Raw genomic sequence first — 27,537 nt, forward strand, 5'->3', positions numbered from 1 at the left:
GTCTTTCGCTTTCTTTTTCCATCAAAATTTAGCTTACGTTTGATGTTAGCAAGAGTTGCATTACTATTATTGTTAATTTTAGTTCTGTTTATTGCCTTGAGGGTTATATATTGTAAAATAATTTTGGTGCCTCTAGTTAATGTTAATTAGTTGTTTTAATAACCTATAGACCTATTTGTTATGTTTTTGTAGGTTTACTTTTTTAACTATCAGGAACTTAATAACTGAGAATATTTAACATTACTGTTGCATAGGCAAAATTACAGAGTCACTATTAGTGTTACCTGTTTAACGTTTAGTCATCCTTTGAGTCCTGCGACATATTTCCTTAATAATCATCAGCCATCAAGTCTGATAGTCTCAAAAGAAATATCAGCCCTCTAAACTGCCTTCAAGGGCGGTGATATTTAGCACTGAAAATTACAAATAAAGTTTTGAGGTTGAATAGCAACAACTGGCCAGTGACACTGATGATTTGTTTGTCAAAACAAATTATTATAAACTACGCAAATGAAGTCCACGCACTCCTTTGAGTGAAAACAATAAAGTGAATCTACGCGATGCTTACATGTTGGATGGGATATTTAATGTGCGGGGAAACTCAAAGGTTGAAGAACTAGGCATTTAGACAGTGGTAAGTGGTAATCTTACCTCTTTATACTCCATTACTCTTTCTCACGAGAGACATGCTAATGCAAACAAGTCAATCAGAATTTGTGTTTAGCAAGATAAAGCTTAGAGGATAGTTTAAAATCCATTTATTATTCTAAATCCATTTTTTTCCATTAACATGTTATACATTAGTGTTTACTAACCATGATTCATGTAACAGTTTAGTTTGTTAACTTTTAAATTATTTAACAACCATAAGTTATTAATACATTTTTAAAGTATTACACAAGTATCTTAAAACAGGCTTGGGTTCATTTTTGTAATTTTTAAATAGAAAACATTTTAGGCATTTCTTGAAGAAGAAATAAAGCAGGCATTTAAAGCTAGAAAACAAGTAATTCCAAATTTAGTTTTTACAAAAGTTTTCAGCTTTATTGACAAATTATGGCAAACATATTTGACAAATTGTGGTTTCCTATTTAGAGTAGCTTACACATGGAACTTTATGTGTGTTTTTTTTCTTTTTTAACAAATACAGGTTAAAACACTGAACAAATTCAGTGTTTTTTCCAGTGACCAAGGAAAAGAGAATAAAAGATTAGCTACATACATACAGTAGCTGCTTGTTTTCAACTCCATTAAAACAGCATTTAAAATTAAATTTACAAACTTAATATCGAACATCTTCATCTAACTAACAGATATTAAAAGACAGGTTAAAACATCTTATCTACAACTTTATTATCAGCTAGTTCAAAAATCATATTACAGTCTTTTAGCAACCCTAAACAAAGTTTTTGCTAGTTGATTGAGACTCAAAATCTGTTAACAGATCCATGCTCTTTCTTAAAAAAAAAAAAAGAAAGAAAGAAAGAAAAATAAGGAAGAAAGAAAAAAAAAGGTTACACACAACAATGAAAAACAACCAGGAGAATATCATCCTATTGAATGGTTTATAGACAATGCTTGCCAATGTCTTTTTTAGTCCGTTTTGTAAAATAATACTAGTGTCAATGTCACGCCAACAGTATAAGGGGGAATACAAGAACTATACGGGAGAAATCATGAGCAGTTATCCCTAGAATAGAAAAAAAAAAAGGACTATTACTTGTCTTGTTGCTGTTTATGTGGAGACCACAGGCTATGAATTGTCTTTGAGGTGAGGTCACAGGTGAGAAGGACCTTCAATATCTACCATAGGGGTGCTCCCTGTATCCCCCTCGGGCTGACCTTGGCGGTGGTGCCTTCAGGCTGGAGCGGGTTGTGGCCCATTCTTCTGGTGCTATGAACAAGAGAAAGACAGCAGCATTCACATGGCTTCATAGTTACCAGAAACAGTCATTTAAGATGCAAGAGTTGACCAAGGAAAAGAGAATAAAAGATCTCAACACTGATGGCTAAAGCCTTACTACATTTTCCACATGGTGAGGTCATCAAAAAAGTATATATTTTGAAATGCAGCCATGTGGAATTAAACTTGCAGGACATTCTTCAAAGAAGAGAAAGTTGAAGTCCTTGGATAATTCCACATTTATGATGTGTAAAATTTCTGTGCCACAAAAGAGAAGGAGGTATCAGTGTAAACTGCTCATTTTATCCTTTATACAGACTTCTAAAAGAAAGTGGATATAGGAATCCAGTGGTTCCTAGGCTTTGATTAACTTGAGAATCACCTGGGAATCTTAAAATAATACAAAACAAAACCAAAAATGACTAATGCCTGTTCTCTGTCTCCAAAACATAATGATTAGAAAAGAGACCTGGGGCTTGCTATTTTCCAGTGCTCCCCTAGATGGTTCTTCCATGGTACAGGGTGAGATCCTTGCGCTAAACTATCCTAGACAAAGTTAGTGAGAGAATGGCAGGATATGGAACAAAGTAAGTTTAAGCAGTAAAATCAATAAAGAATATGCTCATATCAATTTTTACAAATACCTTCAAAATAAAGAGGTATTTGTACACTAGGAAAAGTCCTCATTCACCTGTTAATCAGATTTCTAGTAAGCTGAATGTTCTGAAACCTAGCCAAAACACAAAACAAAACAAAAAACAAAAAACACACACAAGAAACAAGCCAACAAGCTTTTGAGTGTTGTGGAAAATAGCCTTTATAAAGTCTGTGACCCCAGAAGAGGAATGTAGCCCTCCTTCAAAGGGCCAGGGACTTAATAATAGGGTTTATGGTAACTTCTTATGTAATTCCTGAAGCTAAGTTATTTGGGTCTTTCAATCCAAATTCAGTTTTCGTTTGAGAGCAGATTTCATGCATGGAACTCTGATAAGAGTTAGTGTGGACACAGAAAAAGAGATTAGTAGAAAGAGACACATTGGCATTGATAGCTGATACATAGGATAGTGATGGTAATGGACATACAACTGGAAAGAAACCACAGACTGAGACCAACGATGTAGGTAGGGCATGTGTCCCTGGAGAGTTCAAGTGCCCCTAAGAATATTTTTGTACATAGTTCAGGAAGATTAAAGAAAAACAATAATAAAAATTTAAATTGTACTCACTATACTATATATAAGGCAAAGGATAGTGATGTACCATATAGAAAAATATTAAAATCCCATCAACATAGGAAAAAATAGCATTTAAATGGGGATATCCTCCATCAGAACTTCTTTACTATTATTATCTGATAATAAGTGAAAAGTTTATCTCTTCTACTATTTAAGGTACGTGCTTAAGTTTATTTCAGTATTTGATAGGACATAAAATAGAAATGAGAACTTAAATAAAAATAAGAAATATTGCCTTTTCTCAGAATACAGATCTACTTAGATCAGGGGTTGGCAAACTAAGGCCAGTGAGCCACATTTGTTAGCTGTTTTTTTAAATAAAGTTTTAGGGAATGCAGGCATGCTTATTTATCTGCATATTGTCTATGGCTGTTTTTACTCTATAAAGGCAGAGTTGAGTAATTGTGACAGAGACCATCCTGTCTGCAAAGCCTAAAATATATAGTCTGGGCTTTTACAGAAAAGATTTACAGACCCCTGCTCTAGATCTTGTCTTTTTTGGTTGGAGATTATGGATGTTGGTCTTTCTGATGTGATCTCTTAAAGATAGGACTTTATCCCTAAACTGCCAGAATTTCTCAGCAGAGACATTATGGAAAATAATTCTTTGTATTTACTTGATTGGAATTAAATAAAACTTTTTTTTATGTGCTAGAAGGGAAAACGGATTTTGCTTGCAAAACTAGCAAGTGCCTTCTCAGCCTTATGTAATATGAGTTTTACACTTTGACTATGAATAATCAAGAATATGTCAATGTCCTTGTCTTCTGGTGGGAAAATCTACCCCGTTTTATTCATGTTTTTAACAAAAGGAATGTAATACTTTTTGCTTTATTCTGTTCTAGAGTATTAGAGATCCCCGGATTGTAGTCTATGGGATTTAGAAACTGGGATAATAGAAGTTTCAAGTTTTCCCAGGGAATGGAAGTCTTGGATCCTTTCTCAGAAGCTTGGTGGTTTCTGCAAAATAGTGAGACAACATGAACAGAGTGACAGCAGTGGGTGCCATAGCTACCCCAGTTTTGTCAGAACTTTTAAACTGGCATAATCTTGGGGACTTGCCCCGGAGCACATTGTTTAATAAGAACCCACTGATTTAGGTTTACTTGGCTTTATCTAAAGTTTTAGGGCAGCTAATTTATTGGCTAATACCTTTCATTTCCTAACTTTTGGCTAACACTAAAATGGGGAGGGTTGCTATTCTCTGCTGTATTCTCAGTGCCTGGAAAAAATTCAGTGCCTAGTAGAGGTTGAACACAGTGAAAGATTACACGAACGAAAGGATGAGTGAATAAATTGAGGAACTATGAGGCAGAAAGAGCTTCCAAGGACAACCTTAAAAACAGTAATATTTGAGCTGAAGACACTTGACATTAATTTTAAAACCTTTATAACTAGAAATATATTTTAGAGTTAAAATTCAAGAGGTTAGTTAGCTAAATAACAAAAGTATTTCATGACTGGATTTCATAAAACAATCATAGTGGACTCCAATTACAAAAAAGTGTAAAAGCATGTTTCATTGCACAAAAATGTGCTCTTATAATTCTCTGTATGTAAATTCATACTGTGTTTTTTCTTCCTTGCTGAAGGCTAGGAATGGGAAATACTGTTAGTCTATGAAAACTGTAACCAGAAAGGCAGACAAAATTAATTCCTACCCACGTGAAAGTTGTAGATTTTTCTAAGATTCCTTACAGTTAACAGAGGAGTCAAGGATTTATTTCACTTAATTCATGTTCTCAATAATAATAGTGAATTGAGATCAGGAGAAATATTATTTCTACTTGTGCCAAATTTCCTTGGTCTATATTTTTCCTAATATCAGAACGTTTATACGTAGTCACACGTTTACAATTACCACATGATAATACAAGCCAGCTTCTTTCAGTGAAGTTATCTTCTCTGAATCTATACTGGAGAATACTGACTCAATGGATGTTTTTCCTTCATCATCATATAGGGTCATTGAGCCTTATATGGCAGCCAGTCCCCTCACTGCCTATCATTGGATTTCTCCACCGTAGTATCAGAGATAGAAGTGATTCTTAGAAATCCAAAGAAAGGGTGCCTGGGTGGCTCAGTTGGTTAAGCGACTGCCTTCGGCTCAGGTCATGATCCTGGAGTCCTGGGATCGAGTCCCGCATCGGGCTCCCTGCTTGGCAGGGGGTCTGCTTCTCCCTCTGACCCTCCTCCCTCTCGTGCTCTCTGTCTCTCATTCTCTCTCTCTCAAATAAATAAATAAAATCTTAAAAAAAAAAAGAAATCCAAAGAAATTCTAATGTAAGTCTAATGTAAGTCCATCATAGAACCTTGCACATGGAAAAGACCCAAGCATAGGTAGAGACAAATCATTATAAGCTCCTTATGATGGGAATTCTCTAAAATTTGAAGTATAAAGCCCCAAGAATAGACTAAGAAATTGCCTGTCTTCTTTGAGCTCTACTATTCAGCAGATAAGATGGATTTAAAATATTTTAGGGAGAGGCATCTGGGTGGCTCAGTCAGTTAAGTGTCTGACCCTTGATTTTGGCTCAGGTCATGATCTCTGTGTTCTGAGATTGAGCCCTGCATCAGCTCCGCACTGTGTGTGGAGCCTGCTTGATTCTCTCTCTCCCTCTCCTTCTGCACCCCCCACCTTGCTTTCTCTAAAAAAATAAAATAAATAAAATAAAATAAAATATTTTAGGGATTCATACAAATTTTGGAGTCCCTGACAGTGGTTTCTATTCCCACACTGTGGTCTAGGATGTTATTTTAAAAATCATTACAGACAATGAAATTTAGAAGTAATCTTTTTTTGTCCTTTTGGAAACTAATAAAGGATGTAAGGTTCTCTCAGTATCAGGATCATTGTCATATGAGAAGCACCAACTAGACTGTGGATGTGAAATAGCAAATTAGATAACAAATTACTCCTCAGAGAATATGCAAAATAACTATCTGCCAAGTTGAATTACTGGAATGGTTTATAGAATTGGGGATCTGGAAATAGGAAATGAAGATATGAGAAACAGCTTCAGTGACTTGATCAAATTTCCACCATTTCTAGGCTTCCCAATTCGGATTTTAATGTACCATACAGTATATGATATAAGGAGGGAAATAAAGCATTCATTAAATAATTTTTTGTCTTACTAAAGATCTCCCATATGTTAGCCATTGTACTAAGCCCTGAGTATAAGGATACTTTCAGGAATTTTTAGAGATCACAGGAAAAAAACCACTATGAAATTTCATGGATTACAACACATTTATAATTCATATTTGAAGAAAATGCTGGGGAAAGCCTAGAGGAGGGGACTACTAATTTCTTTTTTTTTTTTTAAGATTTTTATTTATTTGTCAGAGAGAGAGAGAGCACAAGCAGGGGGAGCAGCAGAGGGAGAGGGAGAAGCAGGCTCCTCACTGAGCAAGGAGCCCGATGTGGGACTCGATCCCAGGACCCTGAGATCATGACCTGAGCCGAAGGCAGATGCTTAACGACTGAGCCACCCAGGCGTCCTTGGACTACTAATTTCTATCACTCAACTGAACTTGGATTGAGCTCTAACATCTAATCATCTCAAGGAAGTAATTTTCTGAGCAAATATACACTGTAACTAAAAATTCAGGTACTGTTTAACCTATTTAAGAGAACGCACTTTTTTATTTTTTAAAGATTTTATTTATTTATTTGACAGAGAGAGAGACAGCGAGAGAGGGAACACAAGCAGGGGGAGTGGGAGAAAGAGAAGCAGGCTCTCCGCTGAGCAGGGAGCCCAATGAGGGGGCTGGATCCCAGGATTCTGGGATCATGACCTGAGCCAAAGGCCGCTGCTTAACCGACTGAGCCACCCAGGTGCCCGGAGAACTCACTTTCTTTGAAGACTTTCTTATGTTAATTATTTTGTATCATCCAGTCTTGTTTCTTAAACTGAATCCTAAGATCTATGAGAGGAGAGTCCTTTAGTGGCAGACACATAGGGAACACCATAAATATTTGTAAGCTACATGTAAATAGATGATGTTACTAACTAAAAGGAATCTTGAAATCAATTCTGTGAAATAAGTACAATAGAATTCTTATTCAGGAACACATTGTTTGCACTTAGGTTATAGTGTTTCATGTATTTGGAATATATTAATATTTCTTTTAAAAAATGACTCCACCTGTTTTTTTTTTACTTAGACTGTTTTTTTTCCCCAGTTCAGTCAAGTTTTACAGAATTCCATAAAGTGTATCTCCTTTACATGCCAGTAAGCATCATAGCGGAACATCTTACTTTGATAAAGGCATGTAAATTACCCAGGTAACTCTTCTTGTGTGTTTGATGTTACTCTAGTGACTTCAAAAGCTTCTGCATCTCAAATACTCCGCTTTCAGGAGAATCAAATCTATTAAGTGGTGTGCATTTTTCAATGTGCTCTCCCTCCTGCCCTGGGACCAGCTACTTTGGGGAGCATTCAGAGTGGGAAAGAAAAATCTGGATGATATTTAAAGTTGCAAAACTGTGTTCTCTGATTCTTCCAGAGATACTATAAACATTGAGGTTCTTGGTGGGGAAATTGAAACATAGGACAAGGTACCAATTTGGGACACATCAGCATTATTTAAGTACCTGCAAAGTAAACTTTTAGTGTTTATCTTCCCAGATGTAGGTTTAAAATGCCACCTTCAGAGTACATTAATTTTAGGAATCAGTTTAGAAAGGATATAGGATGTCACAGAGATTATTGAGGGCGCAGATCTTATGTTCACAGTTTGCTAGACCTACATAGCTAGTTGTTTATATATCTGAGGTCTGAAAAAGAATCTAAAAAAATTGTTTTTTAACTCACCACAACAAAAAGGGAGCACTCATGCTATTTATTTTTGGTATACTGTAAACCAATATGCAGACACCACAACTAAAGTAGGAAACCTAAGTTAATCTCTATTATTACAAACCACTAGTGTCTCATGTAAGAGCATTTACAAGGTTGATTAGAATTCACCTGGCTCTCAGGCTCTCTGTTGGTCTCAGTTAAACTTCTGATCTCTCTCTAAGGAATATCAATCTATTTAAAAGCACGTTTTGATACTTAGATGTTGTGTTATTGCTATTTATTCCCAAAGAGAATATGTTAGGTTAGATGTTCTGTTGTTGTAACTCACTATGACAATATCTGTTTTCTTTAATTTTTAAATACCTATCCTATTTTAAAAAGTTAAGATATTCACTCTCATCACATCCTCCAAGGGTCAAACACAGTGCTAGGCATTTTATGTGTATTATTAGCAAATACAATTTTCCTACAAGATAGGTGCCAATGTCGTCTTCCTTTTAAAGATGAGAAAATTCTGGCTCAGAAAGTTTGTTTGGAAGACCCAGAATTTTTTTAAAAGATTTATTTATTTATTTTTTTGAAGGTGAGGACGGGCAGAGAGAGAGAATCTCAAGCAGACCCCTCACTGAGCATGGAGCCCTACGCAGGGCTCTATCTCACAGACTGAGATCATGACCTGAGCTGAAATCAAGAGTTGATGCTCAACCAACTGAGCCACCCAGGTGCCCCAGAAGACCCAGAATTTTTATCTGTAATTGGCTTACCATTTTCCATCACTCCTTTCATCTGAAAGAAGATCCTGACTCCCACTCTCTTTTTCCTTTTCTTGCCTGGAAAATAGGACTTCATTTATTCTAATTCCCTTGAATTATATAATAACTGGTGATTCCAACAACAATTAATTAGCTAAATGAGTGAGAATGTAGCTTTAATTTTGTTAACAAGAGTGTGGGCTGCTTGAACTGAATTTGTTAAGGTGCAAATCTAAGTGTTCATTCATCTAAGGTAGAAAGCAAGATTGTCTGTTCTGAGCATTTTTAAATATTTGGAACATTGGAACCTAATGGTTCAACAATTTTATCTACACAGTTTGTATTGCCACTATGAGTAATTGCAGCTTATTGTTTTAAGATACAGAGAGTAAAATATTGTAGTATTGAAGGGGAAATATGGATGACCAGCATCTGTTTTCACAGATGAACATAGTGAATTCTGTTCCAAGAAGAGTTAACCTTGAGTTCACCACAGTTACGCTTTCAGGAAATTCAGTCAGTTTCTGGGAAGCATTTTTAGCTTTTATCACTGTTTCAAATTTTTAATTAGATATTCCCTGTTAGAAAAAAGTAACACTTGGAATAATCCATCTAGAGAATAACAGAGGGCTGTTATTCTCAACTCTAGAATTTTATGATGCACATGGCAGACACTTGGTAATTATTTATTGAATACATTAATTCTATTTAAATATTTTACATCTTCATTTTGTACCCATAAAAGAAGCCACAGCCTTCCCTCGGATCTCTTCACTTGGAATAGGACTCCCAGGGGTCTTGTAGCTAGGCCTGCATTTGAATTCTGGTTCTTCCTCTTTCTTACTGAAAGACTTCTTTGGCAAGTGGCAAGCTACATGCTGATGACAAATTTAAATTGTCAGAGACCATTCTGAGCTTCTGACATGCATATCTAACTGCCCGTGGGGCATCTCCTCAGGTGTTTCATAGTCAACTTTTTCCAAAACTAAACTCATCTTTTTCTCCATACTACTTAATGCTCTTCCCAAGGTTCGTGTTGCAGAGACTGAAGCTACTACCTACAGCTTGCCTGTTACTCATCAAAAACCCTTGGCCTAGTCAATCTAACCAGTCATCAAACTTTGCCTTTTCTTCCTTAATCTGTATTTAACTCATGCATTTCTTTCCATCCATTCCCAACCCTATTCCATGGCAAGCCATTCTCATCTTTGCCCAGAGTACCCAGCTCTCTAGTTATCTTTTGTGACTTTCCACGATTGTATATCATATATTTATATGCTGTAATACATATGTTATATATATTATAAAATACATATATCTGTGTGTATGTACATGTATATACACATGTATATGTATACATGTATATATATATATACATGTATATATTCCCTAATATGTGTGTGTACATGTATATGTATATATACATGTATATATTCCCTAATATGTGTGTGTGTGTGTGTGTATACACTCCTACTCTACTCCACCTTCTAGCCAGAGAAAGTACAGTTGATTAGGTCTGTTCAGTTGCTCTTGTAGCATACTCAAGCTCAAGTCCAAATTCCTTAGCAAGGAATTCCACTCAGAGCCTAACAGGATCTGACCCCTGCCTTCATTTTAGAATTGATGACTTTGGTGATCACCTGAAGCACAAGTATTCTACAATATTCATTGAAAAAAATTTCTTGGGTCTTGAAATAGGAGGAGTGTTGGTATAGTTAAGATTTTAAAGTCTTTTTCTCAAAAGGAAGGTCATCTTGTTTTTGTTTGGAAATGGACCAGTTAGCAGAAGAAATCAGTAGAACGAACCACTTAAAGGTTTCAAGTACAAAAGATCCAAACTTTAGATACCTGTTATATTTTGGCAAATGACTGATTTCATTTTGCTTAATATATTGAGAAAAAGCTTACATTTTCCTTAACTAGCAAATGTTTATGGATTAGTTTTTTTGATTACTTATTTTGATTCATCTTAAGAATGATAATGATGATTTCTGGTAGTTATCCCACAAACCAGAGATGGGCTTAGTCTTTTGGGACTTCTTAAGAGCTTCTCTTGGCTCCTGGGGAACTTGTCCTGAATACCAACGTTTTCCTCAAAAGCAATGAGATTCATTTTAGTCTTTGAAGAACTTCTTAGGTGAGGTCCCTAAGAGGCTTTCGAAATAGGTATTTCCCATTGGCTGCCTGGACCATGAAACAGATAGATAACACCTGACTCCAAAGTCCATTTGTTGACATAAACAACAAATATGAATGTTTAAAATGTAGTCCAGATTGAAAATATGCATGGGTAAGTTCAGGAAGACAGTTTGATAAATATATGAGTCATCTACAATGAGGAAAACTGTAGACACTTTTGAAGGTAAAATTCTGAAATACATCTGTGGCTCAACTAGTTGGTACTTGACATGTCTCTAGTAACTTTAATTCACCTCAGTGAAATATGGGTCTATGGCCATGGCTGGGTTTTATAACCTGAGAATTAAATCATCTTCCAGTTTCTTTTTTTTAGTCTAGGTATGGAAATTCTAGGGCCATTTTTCTTAACCTTTCTCCATTCTTATACATACCCTTGTTTAGTATCTCCAAATTTACTTCATGTATATACCTAATTTCCAAATCATTACATGATTTTACAATTTTATCTTCTGTGGCTAAGCTTAAGTTATTGGAATTACTGCTATTTCTGATTGTGAGCTCCAGGAAGATAAAAAAAAAAATGCCCAACAAACTTGAGGCTGTGCCAAGAATTGCATTCAATTGTAGTTTAGCTTGCAACAAGTGAATTTTACTAGTTTCTATGTTCCCAGATGCAGCCACTATGATTGGGAATGTGAGGAAGAATCATTGTAATTCAAATATGCTATGATTAGTGTATTACCCCGTCCCTTGCTGGTGGTACAATTTTTATATTGTCTACTCTGTTTTAGCCCCTACCTTATACACTTTACACATTATCATATTTAATAATGACTCTGTACCATTTCATTTCTAGTTATCATTTATTAATAACTGACAAATTATACATGTAACTAAAATTTAAGCTTATATTTTATTCTTGACTCTACTGTGTAATATCTTGCAGCTATAGAATAATAAAGGCCAGTGGTTCTCGATATTTTAAAATAAGTAGGTTTCTATCTTCTTAGCTTTGGAGTTAAGATCTTATCTAAGTAAAAACGAGATAAAGAATCCAGTTAGAGAAAGGATTTCCAAAATGGAAGGTACAGGAAAAAAAATGATGAATGATAGATAATTGAACACAATACAGAAGCTTTTCTGACTTGAATTTAAAAAATAATTCTACAATTGTCAAATAAAATCTGGAGTCAATCAAAAGCCTGCAGAATTCAGCCACAGACTTTTTTTATACATAAGGACTTTATGAGAACTAATGGAAGAATAAGAATGATGGTATAAAATGGTATTTTATAATTCTCTTCTCCAAGAATTCCAATGATGCCTTCAACTCAGTGAAGGAGGTAGGCTTAGTGATGTAGCTTCACAGACAAAAAGACTGAATTTGTAGCTATTTGATTGCTTTACTACCCCCCCACCCTCCCACATACACACTTGTCATTTCTATACTTGAGAACAGAAATGAGCCCAGAGTGTATTCTTAGACCAACACCAAGTTATGGGAGTTACAGAAAACCAGGTTTTAAGCTCAGCAAAGTGTTAACCTGGCTGTTTGGCCAGCTCTGACTCTGTGCTTTTTGCCTCAGCATGTGTCTGCCTGCTTTCCCAGGTTGGTGCTCTCGTCTCACTCTCTGTGTAATAAAAATTTGGGCTACCCTTTGTCCCCAGTTACTGAGCGGTAACCTCTAAACTCTGGAATTTCCTGGAGTAATGGGAAAGTCTTGTTATTCATGGTGGGTTCCTCTGACCACACCTGGTAGTTCATGCCAATAAGATGACTCGGGATGGAGGCTGGTCATGACAACCAGGAGATTAGAGGGTTTGGGCGTTAACAATGTGACACCAGCCGAATCTGGAGAAGAAAGAAAGGAGTCTGGAGATATTCAGTCATTCATGCTGCATAATGGAGCTATAATAAATCTCTGGGCACTGAGGTTTGCATGAGCTTGGCAACACCTTGTGTGTTGTTACACATCAGTATGCCAGGAAGATAGTGCCACCCTGAAGATTTTGAAAGCTTTATGTTTGGGGCTCTCCCAGACCTTGCTCTATGTATCTATTTCTCTCTCTGCCTGGTGCTGCCTTCTTTCCTTTTGCTCTAATAAATTGCTAAGTTAGAGCCCTTTCCTTAGTTATGTGAGTCATTCTGACAAATTATCAAACCAGAGGGGGTAGTGGGAACTCCAAATTTGTAACCAGCTGGTCAGAAGAAAGGGTGGCCTAGAGTCTCCCAAACTTGTGACTGGAGTGTGAAGTGAGGGCAGTTTTGTGGAGAGTTGTGCCCCTCACTTGTAACATTTGGGCTAACTCTGGGTACCCACCCTAGTCGGTTTGCTCTCCCAGTCTTCTCAGCAGCCTGAATTTAGCTCTTTGCCCGTGACTGGACCTATCCCTGCTAGAATTTCCAAATGCCAACAACCTCCAGGGGTATCCATCTGTCACCTGCTGCTGCACTCCCCTGATCACGAGGGGATGTCTCCTGGAACCTTCCTGCACAGTTGCCAGGCTCCAGAGAGACTGACCTAAGTGTTCTAGATCCATCCTCCCCCTCCCCTGGCCTATCTTGTTACCAGCAGAGCTAAAGGTTGGACAATGTCCCCATTTGGTTAGGTAATTTACAAAAAAGACACCAATATTAGTCATCAGTAATCATAATTACATTTTCAACTGGCATACTTTTTCAGCAATCTGTATATATCAGTTCCCATTGAATCATTCAATAAATTATGACATATTTGATAAATATGTGTTGCACATTTATTTCAGGACAGTGTATCTTAGTCTTTTGCAAATTCATACCCTCTATTAATAAAAATAAAAATCTCCCCAAACTGTGGAAATTTTATAAAGACTCCCTAAGGTGGTATGCCTCCAGATTATATTTTTTATTAGCTAGTCTATTTCCCCGTGGCCAAGAAAATGTTTTCCCAGCTTTATATTTTATATTCTGTACTTTGGTTTTAAAAATAGCTCATTTTTGTATATTCTAAATGTAAATCATTATCATATTGAATTTACTTTTTTTGTACATGATTTGTTCACCTCAAGATTCTGACAATAAATCACTCAACTCTTCCCTCCCCATCAGTTAAAATGATTGTACCATTAACTCAGCAGAAAAGAAAGTGATAAAAGAACTTTCCTATGGCTTGTTTTATTGTCTCAACAAGAGAGCTGTTAGGTGCACGTGAGCTGTAATTTTTTGTGAACTCTTTGTCGGGTGAATTTTAGACAAAGTCAAGTTTGAGATTGAAATGTTCAGCACACAATTGTTCAAAAAAGGGACAAATTCTATTTTCCATTATTTAAATGTATTTTTTAAGTGAATTTAAAATGCCAGGTCCTAGAACACAATATTTGCTTATAAAGTACCCAGTGTTCTAAAAGGTAGCCTGTGCATAACTTGTATGGTGCCTTTAAAGAATGAAAGTGCCTGGCGCTGTTTTGATCATTCATATTAAAATCATAGGCTGCTTTTCATCACGCTCCCATGTATGTATCTAGAACTTATTCTCAACTCTAGCTTCCAAAAGAACCACCCAGAAAGCTATTCAACTGATGCCCCCAGTTCTCATCTCCAAGGATTGTGATGGAGCTGATCTTGAGTGGTAACTGGATATTAGTATTTTTTCAAGATTCACCAGGTGATTCTAAAATGTGTAATTAAGGTTAAGAATCTCTGATCTGAAATATTGAAAAGCAGGTTCCAGTTTTGCCTAAAACTGAATGGAAACTGTAATATATCTATTACAGTGGAAGCGATAGAGTAGTAATGAATGCACTAATCTTTTTGATTGTCTGTCTAGGCAACATAATCTACATTTATTATCCAGATTAGTTGAATTAGATATCCATCTCATTGCAACTTCTGAAATAGTAAAGACCAGAAAGTTAGCTATGTCTTAATTTTACAAGTGAATTTTAGGGGCGCCTGGGTGTCTCAGTTGGTTAAGCGTCTGCCTTCAGCTCAGGTCATGATCTCTGGGTCCTGGGAGTCCTGCATCAGGCTCCCTCCTCAGCAGGGAACCTGCTTCTCCCTCTGCCTCTCCCCTCCACTTGTGCTCTCTCCCTCTCAAATAAATAAATAAAATCTTTTTTAAAAAAGTGAATTTTAAAATACTTTAGAAGTGCCATTTCATTAGTCCTTTAAAATAAAGGACTAATAAAGTCTAATAATTTTATATAGTCCTTTATATAATAAAGGACAAAAAACTTTAAAAATAAAGTTTAAAAATCTATGTTAAAAGCTCAATAGAATAAATCACAGTGATATTTTTCTCAGGAGCCTATCATGTAACAACTTCAATATTAATAAATCCTAGGAAAAATAAAACGTCCTAAGATACATGAGTTTTTAAAATGTAAATTCTTGCCCATGTTAAGAAATTTATCTTCATTTATAAAATCAATTTCCTCAAATTTATATTTCTACTTACTATTAAAAATGGACAGACTTTGTTCTTGAATCACATGGATGGCGTGATTGCCAGCTAGCTTCATTTTCTTTTGCTGTTTTCACAGATTAATCAATGCAGGGCTTATTTTCATACTGGGATAATAATCATTCCTGCCTCTGAACACAAAATGAGCTTTGTGTTCTGCAATCGTCTTGAAGTGAGGCACTCAAATGCCCTAGAATATGGCACAAAATTCTTTTTGCTTTCATTCATTTCAAGACAGTGTATTAATATTATCCTCCTTGCTTCCACACAGCTGTCATTTTAAATGCCACTAAAGAATGGATGCATAATTAGCTCTTCAGTTCGTACATTAAATACATTTTAATAAACAGTTCTTTTCTCTGAGAAGAGAATATTGCCATCCATTCTTAGCTGTCAGTCTCAGAGAGAATTTAGAGGGTGTTTCCTATGTGAAACATTGCTTAGCCAAGCTGATCTATGGACTGTATTTAAAATGCACCCTTATTGAATTATGAGCTATTCAGACTTACCCAAAACAATTATAATGACTCTGATAAATTAGGAAATATTTTTAAAATGAAGAAACTGATTTGGATTCCTGTAAGTCCAATATTCATGTTCTAAAAATAAATTCAAGTTATCAGAAACTTAACATTTAAATCTTAATAATTAAAGATCAATGAAATGTTTAATAAATATTAATACATTAAATATTAATATAATAAATAATATACTTATGTTGTATTTTAATACTAGCATTTATTTAAAGGATTTAATGTTTAAAATTTTATATTTATAATACTTCAAGAAAGAATAGTTTAATCTTTAATATTAAATTGTATGCAAATATCTTGAATAATCCAATTGTGATGACATCCAAAAGGATGCATGATTTTCTTTGAGGTCAACATATCTGTCACTTCAACATGAATTATGGGCCTGAAAGAGACAAATACAATTTTAATCTAGTGATACACAAAACACAATGTATGATGATTCAGAGTGAGGCATCACACTGAATGACTGGATTTTTACTTCTGGTGGTTTATTTCAAACCATTTCTAAAGGAATCCTAAGAGAGAGATTCCATCCATGAGTCTTTTGAATGCAGGACCTAATTATCCTGAAGAGCATTCCTTCTTCCTTTCCTAATACCTGTTAGCCCCACAATTCTTTCCAGCAACCTGAGCAGGAGAGGCAACCGATTGTGAGCCTCTTCACTTACTGTCCAAATCTGGGTTGTTGCCAGGAAACTGAGAATTGGGGCTATTTGTTTTATAAAAAATACAGTCATTCCATTGAGATTTAGTATCTCTACCCAGGATACAACCAAAATGTAACAGAGAGGAATTACTAATTTAGAATGGAATTGAACGAATAAGTGGAGATGAAAGGTTTAAATGTAATTGATTTAAAAGATTGTACACAGTTCATTAAAGGTAAGCTATAAATGGATGCTTGTTAATATACTAGTTACTATGTGAGGTACGCAAAATTAATGAAAAAAATCAATCTGTATTTGAGATGAGTAGGTCCTCCAATAACTGCTCCACATGCATATTTAAATTTCATCATCTGCTCATTTGCATATGATAGGATGAGCAACCTATCAGTACGAAGCCTGTACTTCAAGCTCCCTCTACATGATAACCTGATACCAAAATCTGAGTGTATACAATGCATTTTAATTTGTTAATTAAATTTCAAGATGATGATGCTGAGCACTTACTATTTCTCAGCTTTGGACTTGAATTCTTGAATTAATGCTTGTTCAGTAATGTCAGAAAATGGCAACAGATCCTAGTGGCCAAAGAAAAGATCATGGCCCTAAAGACCAGTCTATTTTTAGCCACATATATGTATCTAATCTTTCCACACTAAGAATATGGCCAATTTGGCTGACATTTCAGTTAATAAAATAGGTTAAAAAAAGTTATCATGTAAAAATTCCTATGTAATATCTTTCTTACTCTGTCCAGACATTTTCCTCATTACTTTATTAAAAATAATGTGTCAACTGCTTCTGGGTGCTGAGAAGTGCTTATTGATAAATTGTAATTTGACCCAGAATGAAATCTCGTGCTGATGGGCAGGCGTAGCTTTTAAAATAAAAGCGGTTGTTTGTCTGTAGACTTTGTTGCAGCAGAAGAATCAAAGAACCAAGAAGAATCATGTAAGACCCATAGGTCAGAGAGGTAGACCCCGCTCTCCTGACCATGGTCCCTGGATGTCCATTATAAGATCTGAAAAGCCATAGTTTATATTCGCACACTTTTCCCTATTACCTTACATGGTAATAACATTTTAAAAAATAATTAGAAGCAGAAAACTCATCTCTTATTACCAGCTACACAGTCAGATATCATCCATTAATTTTAGTACATGTAATTCCATAAAGTAGAGCTCATAGGGGTGATTTTCCTCAAATTGTTGTGCCAAGTGTAAAAAGCAATGACTGTATTTTGCAAATGAAAATCCCAGTTTTAAAAAGTGATTTATAAATAGTAATGTGAGTTTCAAGAGATTGTTCACCACAGTATCTCCAGGATTGAGAACAATGGCTTGCACATGTTAGCCATTAAATAAATGTTACACGAGTAATGTTCTCTGACCTTCTCTTGTATCACATGGTTTATAAGCTGGCACAGTTTTTTATATGTAGCCACAGGTTTCTCAACAATAGACAGGAACCGGGGAGGGAAAATCCGTCTATCATGTACACCATCATATTCCTACAGCCTGTAAATACCTATATGCACACAACTGAATGAATTAAAGGCCCGTGTTGTGTCTTATTTACCTATCATCCTAAGTAATCATACAAGGCATGTGCCTTGATTCCTATTTGTTCTTTTTTTAAAACTGTATTTATTTGAGAGAGAGAGAGAGAGAAAGCATGAACAGGGGGAAGGGCAGAGGGAGAAGCAGGCTCCCCACTGAGCAGGGAACCCTATGTGGGACTCGATCCCAGGACCCTGCGATCATGACCCTAGCTGAAGGCAGACGCTTAACCAACAGAGCCACCCAGGTGCCCCTTGATTCCTATTCGATTAAGAATATGCTTGGAACAATGCAGATTTACTTATTTCGCCTTTGAACTAAGAGAATGCTGCAGCAACTGAGCCAGACGTGTGCGAACTTGTCCATCACTTATTTTTTCTGTGAAATAATTTCTGAAAACATATTTCAGTTATTTTGGAGAATATCCCTTCTCTCACAGCAGGGAGATTATGTTCATTTGATTGGTGGTGGAGAAGCTGGAGTCTGAGAGAGAGTGAGCCTAATGCTCATCTTGGGTTAATTTTTTATTTTTTCCTGTAAAATACTCTAGAAAACCTTCATCCCCTTAGATTAGTGGGAGAGTAGCTGGCAGGATTTCGAGAAATCTCACTAAGTTCAACACCCTTCCTTTAAAATAAACTCAGGTTTAAAGTACCAGGTCCTGTTCTTTCTCTCTAGGTCCACTGAACTCTGCCCCGACTCCCAGTAACAAAATTGGACGCGCTTGAATTCATTCTTACTCTGTCATTTGCGAATTGTTTAACTCAGGCAAGTTACTGACAGCTCTGAGCCTCAGTTCCTTATTTGTAAAGTGCAGATGACAATATGAGTGTGTACCCTCTATGATTCTAGTGGGTATTCGATTATGTAGATATACACAGAATGTTTAATGAGGATTATTTCCATAATCTCTAATCCTCATGATAAATTGCTTAGTCCAGAGCCATAATAGGTAGGTGCCTCATGTGAGGTAGCCCCAACTGATAGCATTCCAACCACTGATGAGACTATAAAAACAGAAGCTGCGTTCCACAGTTGTACTCTCATATTGACTTAACCTCTGTTGTTTAGTTTCCTCATTATAAAATGGAGATAAAAACACTTAATAGTTCAGTTTATCATAAAAAATAAATGAGAAGATATACGTAAGTAAGTAGCTTATGGATGGCAATCACTGTGGGGGCGGTTTATTCTTCTGCTATTTTTATTTTCTACTCCTATTTCTACTCCTCATGATATTCCACCTGGAGAAGTGAGTTGATTAGGTAACTAGTTTCAGTGAGGGTGCACTTCCTCCTTTCCTCCTGAGGTCTGGACCTTCCCTTCATCCTTATAAAGCACTGCACCTGCATAATGTGGAACCCCGAACACAGAGGCACCATTCATGATCTCTTTACTGCTCCCCATAAAGAGAAACGGAGTGGCTTTGGTATTATTTCAATAAGAATTGGGGACCGAAAACATTTAAATAAATGTTATTTTTCAAGGTGGCCAGCCGGTGACACTGCATATGTATTTTAAGGAGTGAGAAACTACCTTTCAAAAGTGATATACTGTATGGATATGCCACGGATACTCAATAAATCTTACTGAATTGAATTACAATTAATTATAAGTAGTATTTTAATTAAACAGTGTATATTTGAAATTAATTTTATAGACTGACATGCTATTTGACTATTAATTCTTATGCCAAGCATTATATGGCACTTCTCAGAGCTATAAGAAAATAACTTGAAAGCCACAATTTCGGCCCTTAAACGTTTTAAAGTATTTTAACTGTGTATTACTCTAATGATCTTTGTTACAGCAGGAAAGACACAGCATTGTTGTCAAATCAATGAGTCAGACAATGGACACAGTGGGACATGTAAGACACTGTTCAAAATGCTCACTGTTGCTGTTGAAAATGATTTATGATTGTGATTAATTGCTTTTGAAATTTTGATCAAAATTGATCTGTCCAGGTTTCTGGCACTGGCTCTTGTACATCAGATCTCACCCTTGAATTACATAAATCAATTTAGTTTGGACTTCTGTAAAACCCAGAGGTAGAAAGCTAGAAGTAATTTCTGAGTTGTCAGTGACTGATGGATGTTCTGATTTCATAGATATAGTAAAGAAAAGGTCTTACCGTAGCTGTCATAGGCATCCTCACTTACTCCATGACCGTAGTCATAGTATTCAGGGACACTGCAACAGATTTAGACAGCAATCAATGCTACTGTAATCAGGAGGAATCAACCCAGAAACTCATATGGAATTTGAAAGCAAAATGTGTGCTAAGGTAATATCCCGAGAACCTCTAGGCATCAAACACAATCCTAAAAAAAATATTCAGGAAGAAAAATACAGGTTATTGACAAGGAGTGCTATGATTTTCTCATGCCACCTCAGAACTTCTTTATCTCTAACCTCCAATTTTATAAATCAAATTTCCCTTAAAACACAAGTATAATACTTCAAAAGTTGTCAAGAGGGAAGTTATAAAGATCTATTTCCAAGAAAAAGTGCTATATAAGATGACAATCTGGTCAATTGTGTATGGCTTTTAACTCGGTTACCTTAAGAAATATGCATCCATTTCATCTTCACTTCCAACACTGAAATTATATTTACACTCCCCACTAGCCCTTCCATAGCATGTCCATGCCCTTCTCAAATAGATAAGCGATTTATTTTTATTTAATATTTTGCTGGATGCTTCCCCATTTCAATAACTGACAAGAAGGTGTCCCTCCTCCATTTCTTACCAAGTTACGCCACGTGTTCCCTCACTACAATTCTCATCACTCTGTCTTTCACCAACAGTTTTTTCCTTTAAGGCACCATTCTCATTAGCATCCACGCATTTCATATATCTCTCATAACAAAAAAGTCCTCCCTCATCCCCACATCTCCTTCTAATGACTATCCCTTTCTCTGCCCCTTTCGGGCAAAATTTCTTGAAAAGAGGTAACTAACTGTTCACTCTTTTCACTGCCTCTCTTGCCATATATAGGTTTTTGAAGACAGTCCAATCAGGCTGTTGTCTCCAATGACACAGATCTTGTCAGTACCTTGACATTTCAAATCTAGTGGTCAAGACGTGGTCCTCATTTTACATTAGCACCGTTTAACACAGTTGACCACTTCCTGCTCCTTCAGCCACTCCAGGTGCTTCTGAGATGTCCTCAGAATAAATATTAACTACTTATATTAATATATTCACTTTGATAATTTATGAGAGCTTATATACTTATACTTTACTTACTTATATACTTATACTTTATATACTTAAAAAGTGTGGCGAGAAAATGGCTTAATATCAAATACCAAAATTGTATAATTGTATAAGGACTGAGAGGGTGGGCTTTTCTCTAAGAAAAGATACAAAAGCCTAAAACTTTGTGGTTGTCATTATCCCTCAGGGAAATCTCATAGGTCTCATTATATTAAACACTTCAGATTTCCCTGACAGTAAGGAAAGAGAAGCAAAAAAGAAAATACAAGTCTATGTATTAGAGGTGAAAAAGAAAGACAGAGAAGTTTGGCCCTCTTTATCTTTCTGGGAGGCAACTGATAATGCATTAATTCAATTTTAGTGTAAAGTAGTTCGAAAAAAATAAAAGAAAAAGATTACTGAGCCCTTTCAATATTTCTTGTGGGGCTGGTTTCCTGTTTGCAAATTCCTTTAGTTTTTGTTTGTCCTGGAAGCTTTTTATCTCTCCTTCTATTTTCAGTGACATGCTAGCTGGATATAGTATTCTTGGCTGCATATTTTTCTCATTTAGTGCTCTGAATATATCATGCCAGTCCTTTCTGGCCTGCCAGGTCTCTGTGGATAGGTCTGTTGCCAATCTAATGTTTCTACCATTGTAGGTTACAGATCTCTTCTCCCGAACTGCTTTCAGGATTTTCTCTTTGTCTCTGAGACTTGCGAGTTTTACTATTAGATGTCGGGGTGTTGACCTATTTTTATTGATTTTGAGGGGGCTTCTCTGTGCCTCCTGGATTTTGATGCCTGTTTCCTTCCCCAAATTAGGGAAGTTCTCTGCTATAATTTGCTCCAATATACCTTCTGCCCCTCTGTCTCTCTTTCTTCTGGGATCCCAATTATTCTAATGTTGTTTTGTCTTATGGTATCACTTATCTAGAAGACATCCAAATGGCCAACAGACACATGAAAAAGTGCTCAACATCGCTCAGTATCAGGGAAATCCAAATCAAAACCTCAATGAGATACCACCTCACACCAGTCAGAATGGCTAAAATTAACAAGTCAGGAAATGACAGATGTTGGCAGGGATGTGAAGAAAGGGGAACCTCCTACACTGTTGGTGGGAATGCAAGCTGATACAGCCACTCTGGAAAACAGTTATGGAGGTTCCTCAAAAAGTTGAAAATAGAGCTACCGTATGATCCAGCAATCGCACTACTGGGTATTTATCCCAAAGATACAAATGTAGTGATCTGAAGAGGTACATGCACCCCGATGTTTATAGCAGGAATGTCCACAATAGCCAAACTGTGGAAAGAGCCAAGATGTCCATCGACAGATGAATGGATAAAGAAGCTGTGGTATATATATACAATGGAATATTATGCAGCCATCAAAAGGAATGAAATCTTGCCATTTGCAACAACATGGATGGAACTGGAGGGTATTATGCTGAGCAAAATAAGTCAATCAGAGAAAGACATGTATCATATGACCTCACTGATATGAGGAATTCTTAATCTCAGGAAACAAACTGAGGGTTGCTGGAGTGGTGGGGGCTGGGAGGAATGGGGTGGCTGGGTGATAGACATTAGGGAGGGTATGTGCTATGGTTAGCACTGTGAATTGTGTATGACTATTGAATCACAGACCTGTACCTCTGAAACAAATAATACAATATATGTTAAAAAAAAAAAAAAAAGAAGATAGCAGGAAGGGAAGAATGAAGGTGGGGAAATTGGAGGGGGAGACGAACCATGAGAGACTATGGACTCTGAGAAACAAACAGGGTTTTAGAGTGGAGGGGTTGGGGGGATGGGTAAGCCTGGTGATGGGTATTAAAGAGGGCACATACTGCATGGAGCACTGGGTGTTATAAGCAAACAATAAATCATGGAACACTACATCAAAAACTAATGATGTAATGTATCGTGATTAACATAACATAATAAAAAAAAAAGATTACTGAGCCCAATCTTCATTGCCCAGAATGTTCATACACAAATTATGTAGGAAAAATGCATGGCAATATGTTTTTCTTCCCATCCCTGAGACAAAGGCCATTGACTAGTGGCTGGATGTTTATCTCTTCTTTCATATCCTTAGCTTAGTAGAAGTGATATAACCTAATTGAGAACCCTCACTGATATGTAGCAAATTCCTGAGAGTTGTTACATTGATTCCCTGGGTGATCAGGAAATGGCAGTCATGAGAATACGATTTAATAAGCAGCATTCCCATTTAGAGGGATGAAGAGAAACTGAGGACATTAACAGCAGCTTCTCTCTCCCTTTGTCACAATCAATAATTTTTCCCTGAAAAAGCCTGCTTGTGTTTCCCAAAGTGCTGTATGGAGACCACTAGCTCCAAACACTATCTAGTGGCATAACTACATTTCTCACTGGATTTCAATTTTAATTGTAATTGATGAATGTAAGAGACAGGAAGAAGAAAGTAGTGAGAGAGACCATGAGGAAGCAACTGCAGTTATTGTGGGTCATAAATGATACATACACACCAAGAGGGAGTTTTAACTTTTAGCTACTCTGGAAAGGGGAAAGTAGGACATGTAAGACTTTTGTAAAATAATGGATAATGCAAAATAATAGATAATAATCATAGTGGACTCTTTCATAGTCCATACCTTTGCTAGTCCAAATATTACTTCTCATTTCTTCCATAGGAAAACATTTTGCGTGGACAGATAGCTGCCCAGTGAATGGATACATTCCTCAGCTATCCTTACAACTAGATGCGCCCTGTGACTGAGTCAGGAAACATGGGAGGTGCACACATGTGAGGGTAGTAACCTTGAGGTCATTTCCGATTTAATGACAAGCTCCACGTTTTGGACTTGTGCACTCTCACCTCCTCAGCTGGTAGAATGCACTCAAAGTGATGATCTAGCAGGTACCATGCAAAGAAAGACAGTGCCTTAGGAAGCCGTGGGCTGCAACACTGGAGCTTCTGTTTCTAGATGATCATGTTGGAGCAGACTGACTGTAAATCACTACCAACCTCAGGGATGGTTGTGAGAATTTTTTTTTATCTTATTTGAGCCACTGAACTTTGAATCTTTCTGTTACAACAATTTAGTCTAACAAAGAAATGAGTATGTAGAGGTGTAGAACTGCCATTAAAATCCCCAAATATTGGGCATTAGCTTAGTGGGAGGGTGGAGAGTGCAAGGAAAAAAATATGGTCAGGTAGAAAGCAAATAAACCTTGTTATGCCATTGCCCGTGAAAACTTGGAACAGTAGGTTATAGGGCTGCATATATTTTGACACTACACGAAAAAGCTGAACAAAGCTCAGCTGTTCATAACCCTGCTGCTTTTAGAAAGGTTTACAAAAGTCATGAGCTTAAAGAAGAATGGGTCATTTTTCCAGGAGAAACAAAAGTGAATAGAACTTTGCTAAGAGAAATTATCTCTGCCTGATTTATGTGTCAGTTCTATAATTTAAAATGAGAATGTTCAGAAATTTGGGGCTTAACAGGATTAGAGAAGTCAGCTGTTTCTGTATTCCAATGGGAAGAGATAATGAGTGTTGTTCAAAAATGCCCTCATCTCTTCCCATTAGACTTTACTGGCATATATGATCCCTAAAACAATCCTCACGTCCCTGAACATGTACAGTCAGGAAGCATGCTGTAAAATTTTGAAGTCCCTAATGAGGGCATGCTATACTTGACTCAGTTCAGGTATGGCTATGGGTATAAGACCATTTATTGATTAGGATAAATAAGACCTTCTAGTAAATCTGGTATAACCTCCATAAAAGAAAACCAAGGTTGCCAGATGCACTAACCAAAATATTATTTCAATGTTGTTGTTTAGGTGTCTTTGCTTGTCAAGATTTTATAATTTTTATTGTCTGTGTGTTTCTAAATGAAAGTTTCTATTGTGATTCTCTTCCTTTTCCACCACCTTATATTGGGTATTATGTATGGGGAAGAAAGTTGAGAGCAGGAAAGATAATCTATTTATCATTTTATAGGTTGCCAGACTTCAAAGAATCAGGACCTAATGTATAGGTCTGTATATTTCCCAGAGATTCTGGATTTTGAGCTGGTTGCAGTAATTGGAATTGAACTTGGATTTTCTCTGTTGGGTAGAAGGTAAGCATCTTTGTTTTAATGAGAAGAAGGGTATTCACTTGTATTTGTATGACTAGAGGGTTGGACATAGAAGACTTCTAGTTGTTCCCCTCCAAAATCCATTTGTCTTTTTTTTCCATAAGAGAGACTGACCACCTCAGGACTACATTTCCTAGTTTCCCTTATATTTTAGGGTGGGTTCTCTGCTTCTTTTCAACCTTTATGTAACTGGCTGGAAGTATGAATGATTGGAGCCAGTGATGGTGTGGTAAACTACATCTTTTTGTCTCCCCAAATCCATATGTTGAAATCTTAACTGCCCTCCATGTGATGGTATTAGGAGGTGGGGACTTTGGGAAGTAATTAGATCATGAGGGTGGAGCCCTTATGAATAAGATTAGTGCCCTTAAAAAGGGGACCCCAGAGAGCTCTCTTGTTCTCTTTCTACCATGTGAGGATACAAGAGGACAGAAGTCTGCAGTCCAGAAGAGGGTTTTCACCAAAACCCAACCACGCTGGTACCCTGACCTGGGACTTCCAGCCTCCAGGACTGTAGGAAATAAATTCCTGTTTATAAGCCACCCCATGTATGGTATTCTGTTATAGCAGTCTAAACTAAGACAGATAGCACTCCACTAGCCTGGATCCGTAAATGGTGTCATGGAGCAGAGCCCACCTACTTGCCCATGTTTATTATGTGTGAGGGAAATAAACTTTTCTCTTATTTGGGCTACTGAATTGTGGATCTCCTTACTAAGGAAGCTATAACCCATGATATAGTTGGCGATTAAAGCAACCCCTTAAAGATGAACAGAAATCCAGCAAATATTTGTTGAATGCATAAGTGATTGAACAAAAGAATTCAAGAAGACATGATTGTGTTTGAACATGAATAATTTAGAACATTTTGCTATAAATATCTTTATAAAACTTTGTATATGCTTCAGAAGGGATGTCTAGTTATATTGACAGCAATGGGAGCAGTGAAAAATGAAACACTTTTATTTTCTGATATGAGTGAAATTCAGATTAAAAGTTTAAAAGCAATGTAACTGACCAGTTCATCTGTGATTTTTATATATTGTTATATTATTTTTCAACTTTAAAAACATATATGATTTGGCTAGAGAAGGTAGACTGTACTGTTGGCTCAGCTTTTCATGCCATTATTTCAGAAAGCTGCTATTTCATTACATTAGTTTCATTTATTTGTTGTTTAATAATGTTGAAATGTAAGTAAAAGTGGACAAATGAATTCAATATAAACACAACCTGGTTATTTAATTTTCGGTTCACTGTTATCCTTATATTTATATTTAGAAAATATAGCTATCAAGGTATCTAAACACATTGTGACAATTGTGGAAGTGTTAATTAAAATGACAGTTATTGGTGATTTGGAACTTAATTACTCTGGTGGTTATAGCAGATGAGATTTTCCTAGGAACTGGCACATATATAAAATCAAGATATAACATGTTAGCTGCAATGACTCATTAAATAATATCTAATTATTAGTAAAATTCTTCACAACATTTTGGCTTTTTGATGTCAAGACCATAGACATTAATAAATATTTGGGAAAAAATAATATATAAATAAGTGGAGTAAAGGAGGCAGGAAAATATCAGATTAATTTATTAATGGTCATTTGTAAAACTAGAAAAAAATCAGAGATGGAAAATTCCAGTTCTTTTTTGATGGATAGAGGAATATCTTACCAGAAACAGACTGATAGTTCCCTCAGACAACTAATGAAATGGCAGTGAACACAATAGAAAAAGTTAGGATGAAAAGTGGATTCCAGGAAACCACATAATATCATCACCATAATCAAGCTGTTTTCCCAGCACCTGGGACATAACAACACTTAGTTTCTCTAGTGCTTCACAGTCTAGCAGTTGGTGTTCATGTTCATGTGGCAGGAGAAACCACACGGATGGTGGTGCAGACTAGCTCAGGAGTCACTGAGACTAACCACACTTGTAAAGGAAATATTTTGGACATTCAGTTGTTACAGAGACAGATACTGACCATAATATAAATGAAAACACTGCTGTATAAGAGGTGTTCATATAATCAAACCAGACTGGTATAAGTGGGGAAAAAATAGAGGATGCAATTTATAAAAAATCCATACTTTGCTTAATTTTTGCATAATCTTTTGGTAGGATATAAAAATTACCAGAGATAATTAAA

The 27,537-nt window shown here is 36.3% G+C and overlaps 1 protein-coding gene across 1 annotated transcript in view; it reads right to left on the bottom strand.

Moving 5' to 3' along the window:
* Window positions 1–324: 324 nt before the first annotated feature.
* The window catches only part of KHDRBS2 (KH RNA binding domain containing, signal transduction associated 2), a 525,516-nt gene continuing 498,303 nt past the window's right edge, over window positions 325–27,537 (bottom strand). The window contains exons 8-9 of the mRNA XM_081828467.1: window positions 20,175–20,233; window positions 325–1,894 (exon numbers count right to left, since the gene is read on the bottom strand). Of these exons, the coding sequence (XP_081684593.1) occupies window positions 1,797–1,894; window positions 20,175–20,233 (157 nt within the window). The 3' untranslated portion in view covers window positions 325–1,796. The remainder of the gene's footprint in view (window positions 1,895–20,174; window positions 20,234–27,537) is intronic.

Source organism: Leptonychotes weddellii, chromosome 8 (genome assembly GCF_054177405.1).
Source record: "Leptonychotes weddellii isolate Sample4059 chromosome 8, ASM5417740v2, whole genome shotgun sequence".
NCBI classification, from domain to species: domain Eukaryota; kingdom Metazoa; phylum Chordata; class Mammalia; order Carnivora; family Phocidae; genus Leptonychotes; species Leptonychotes weddellii.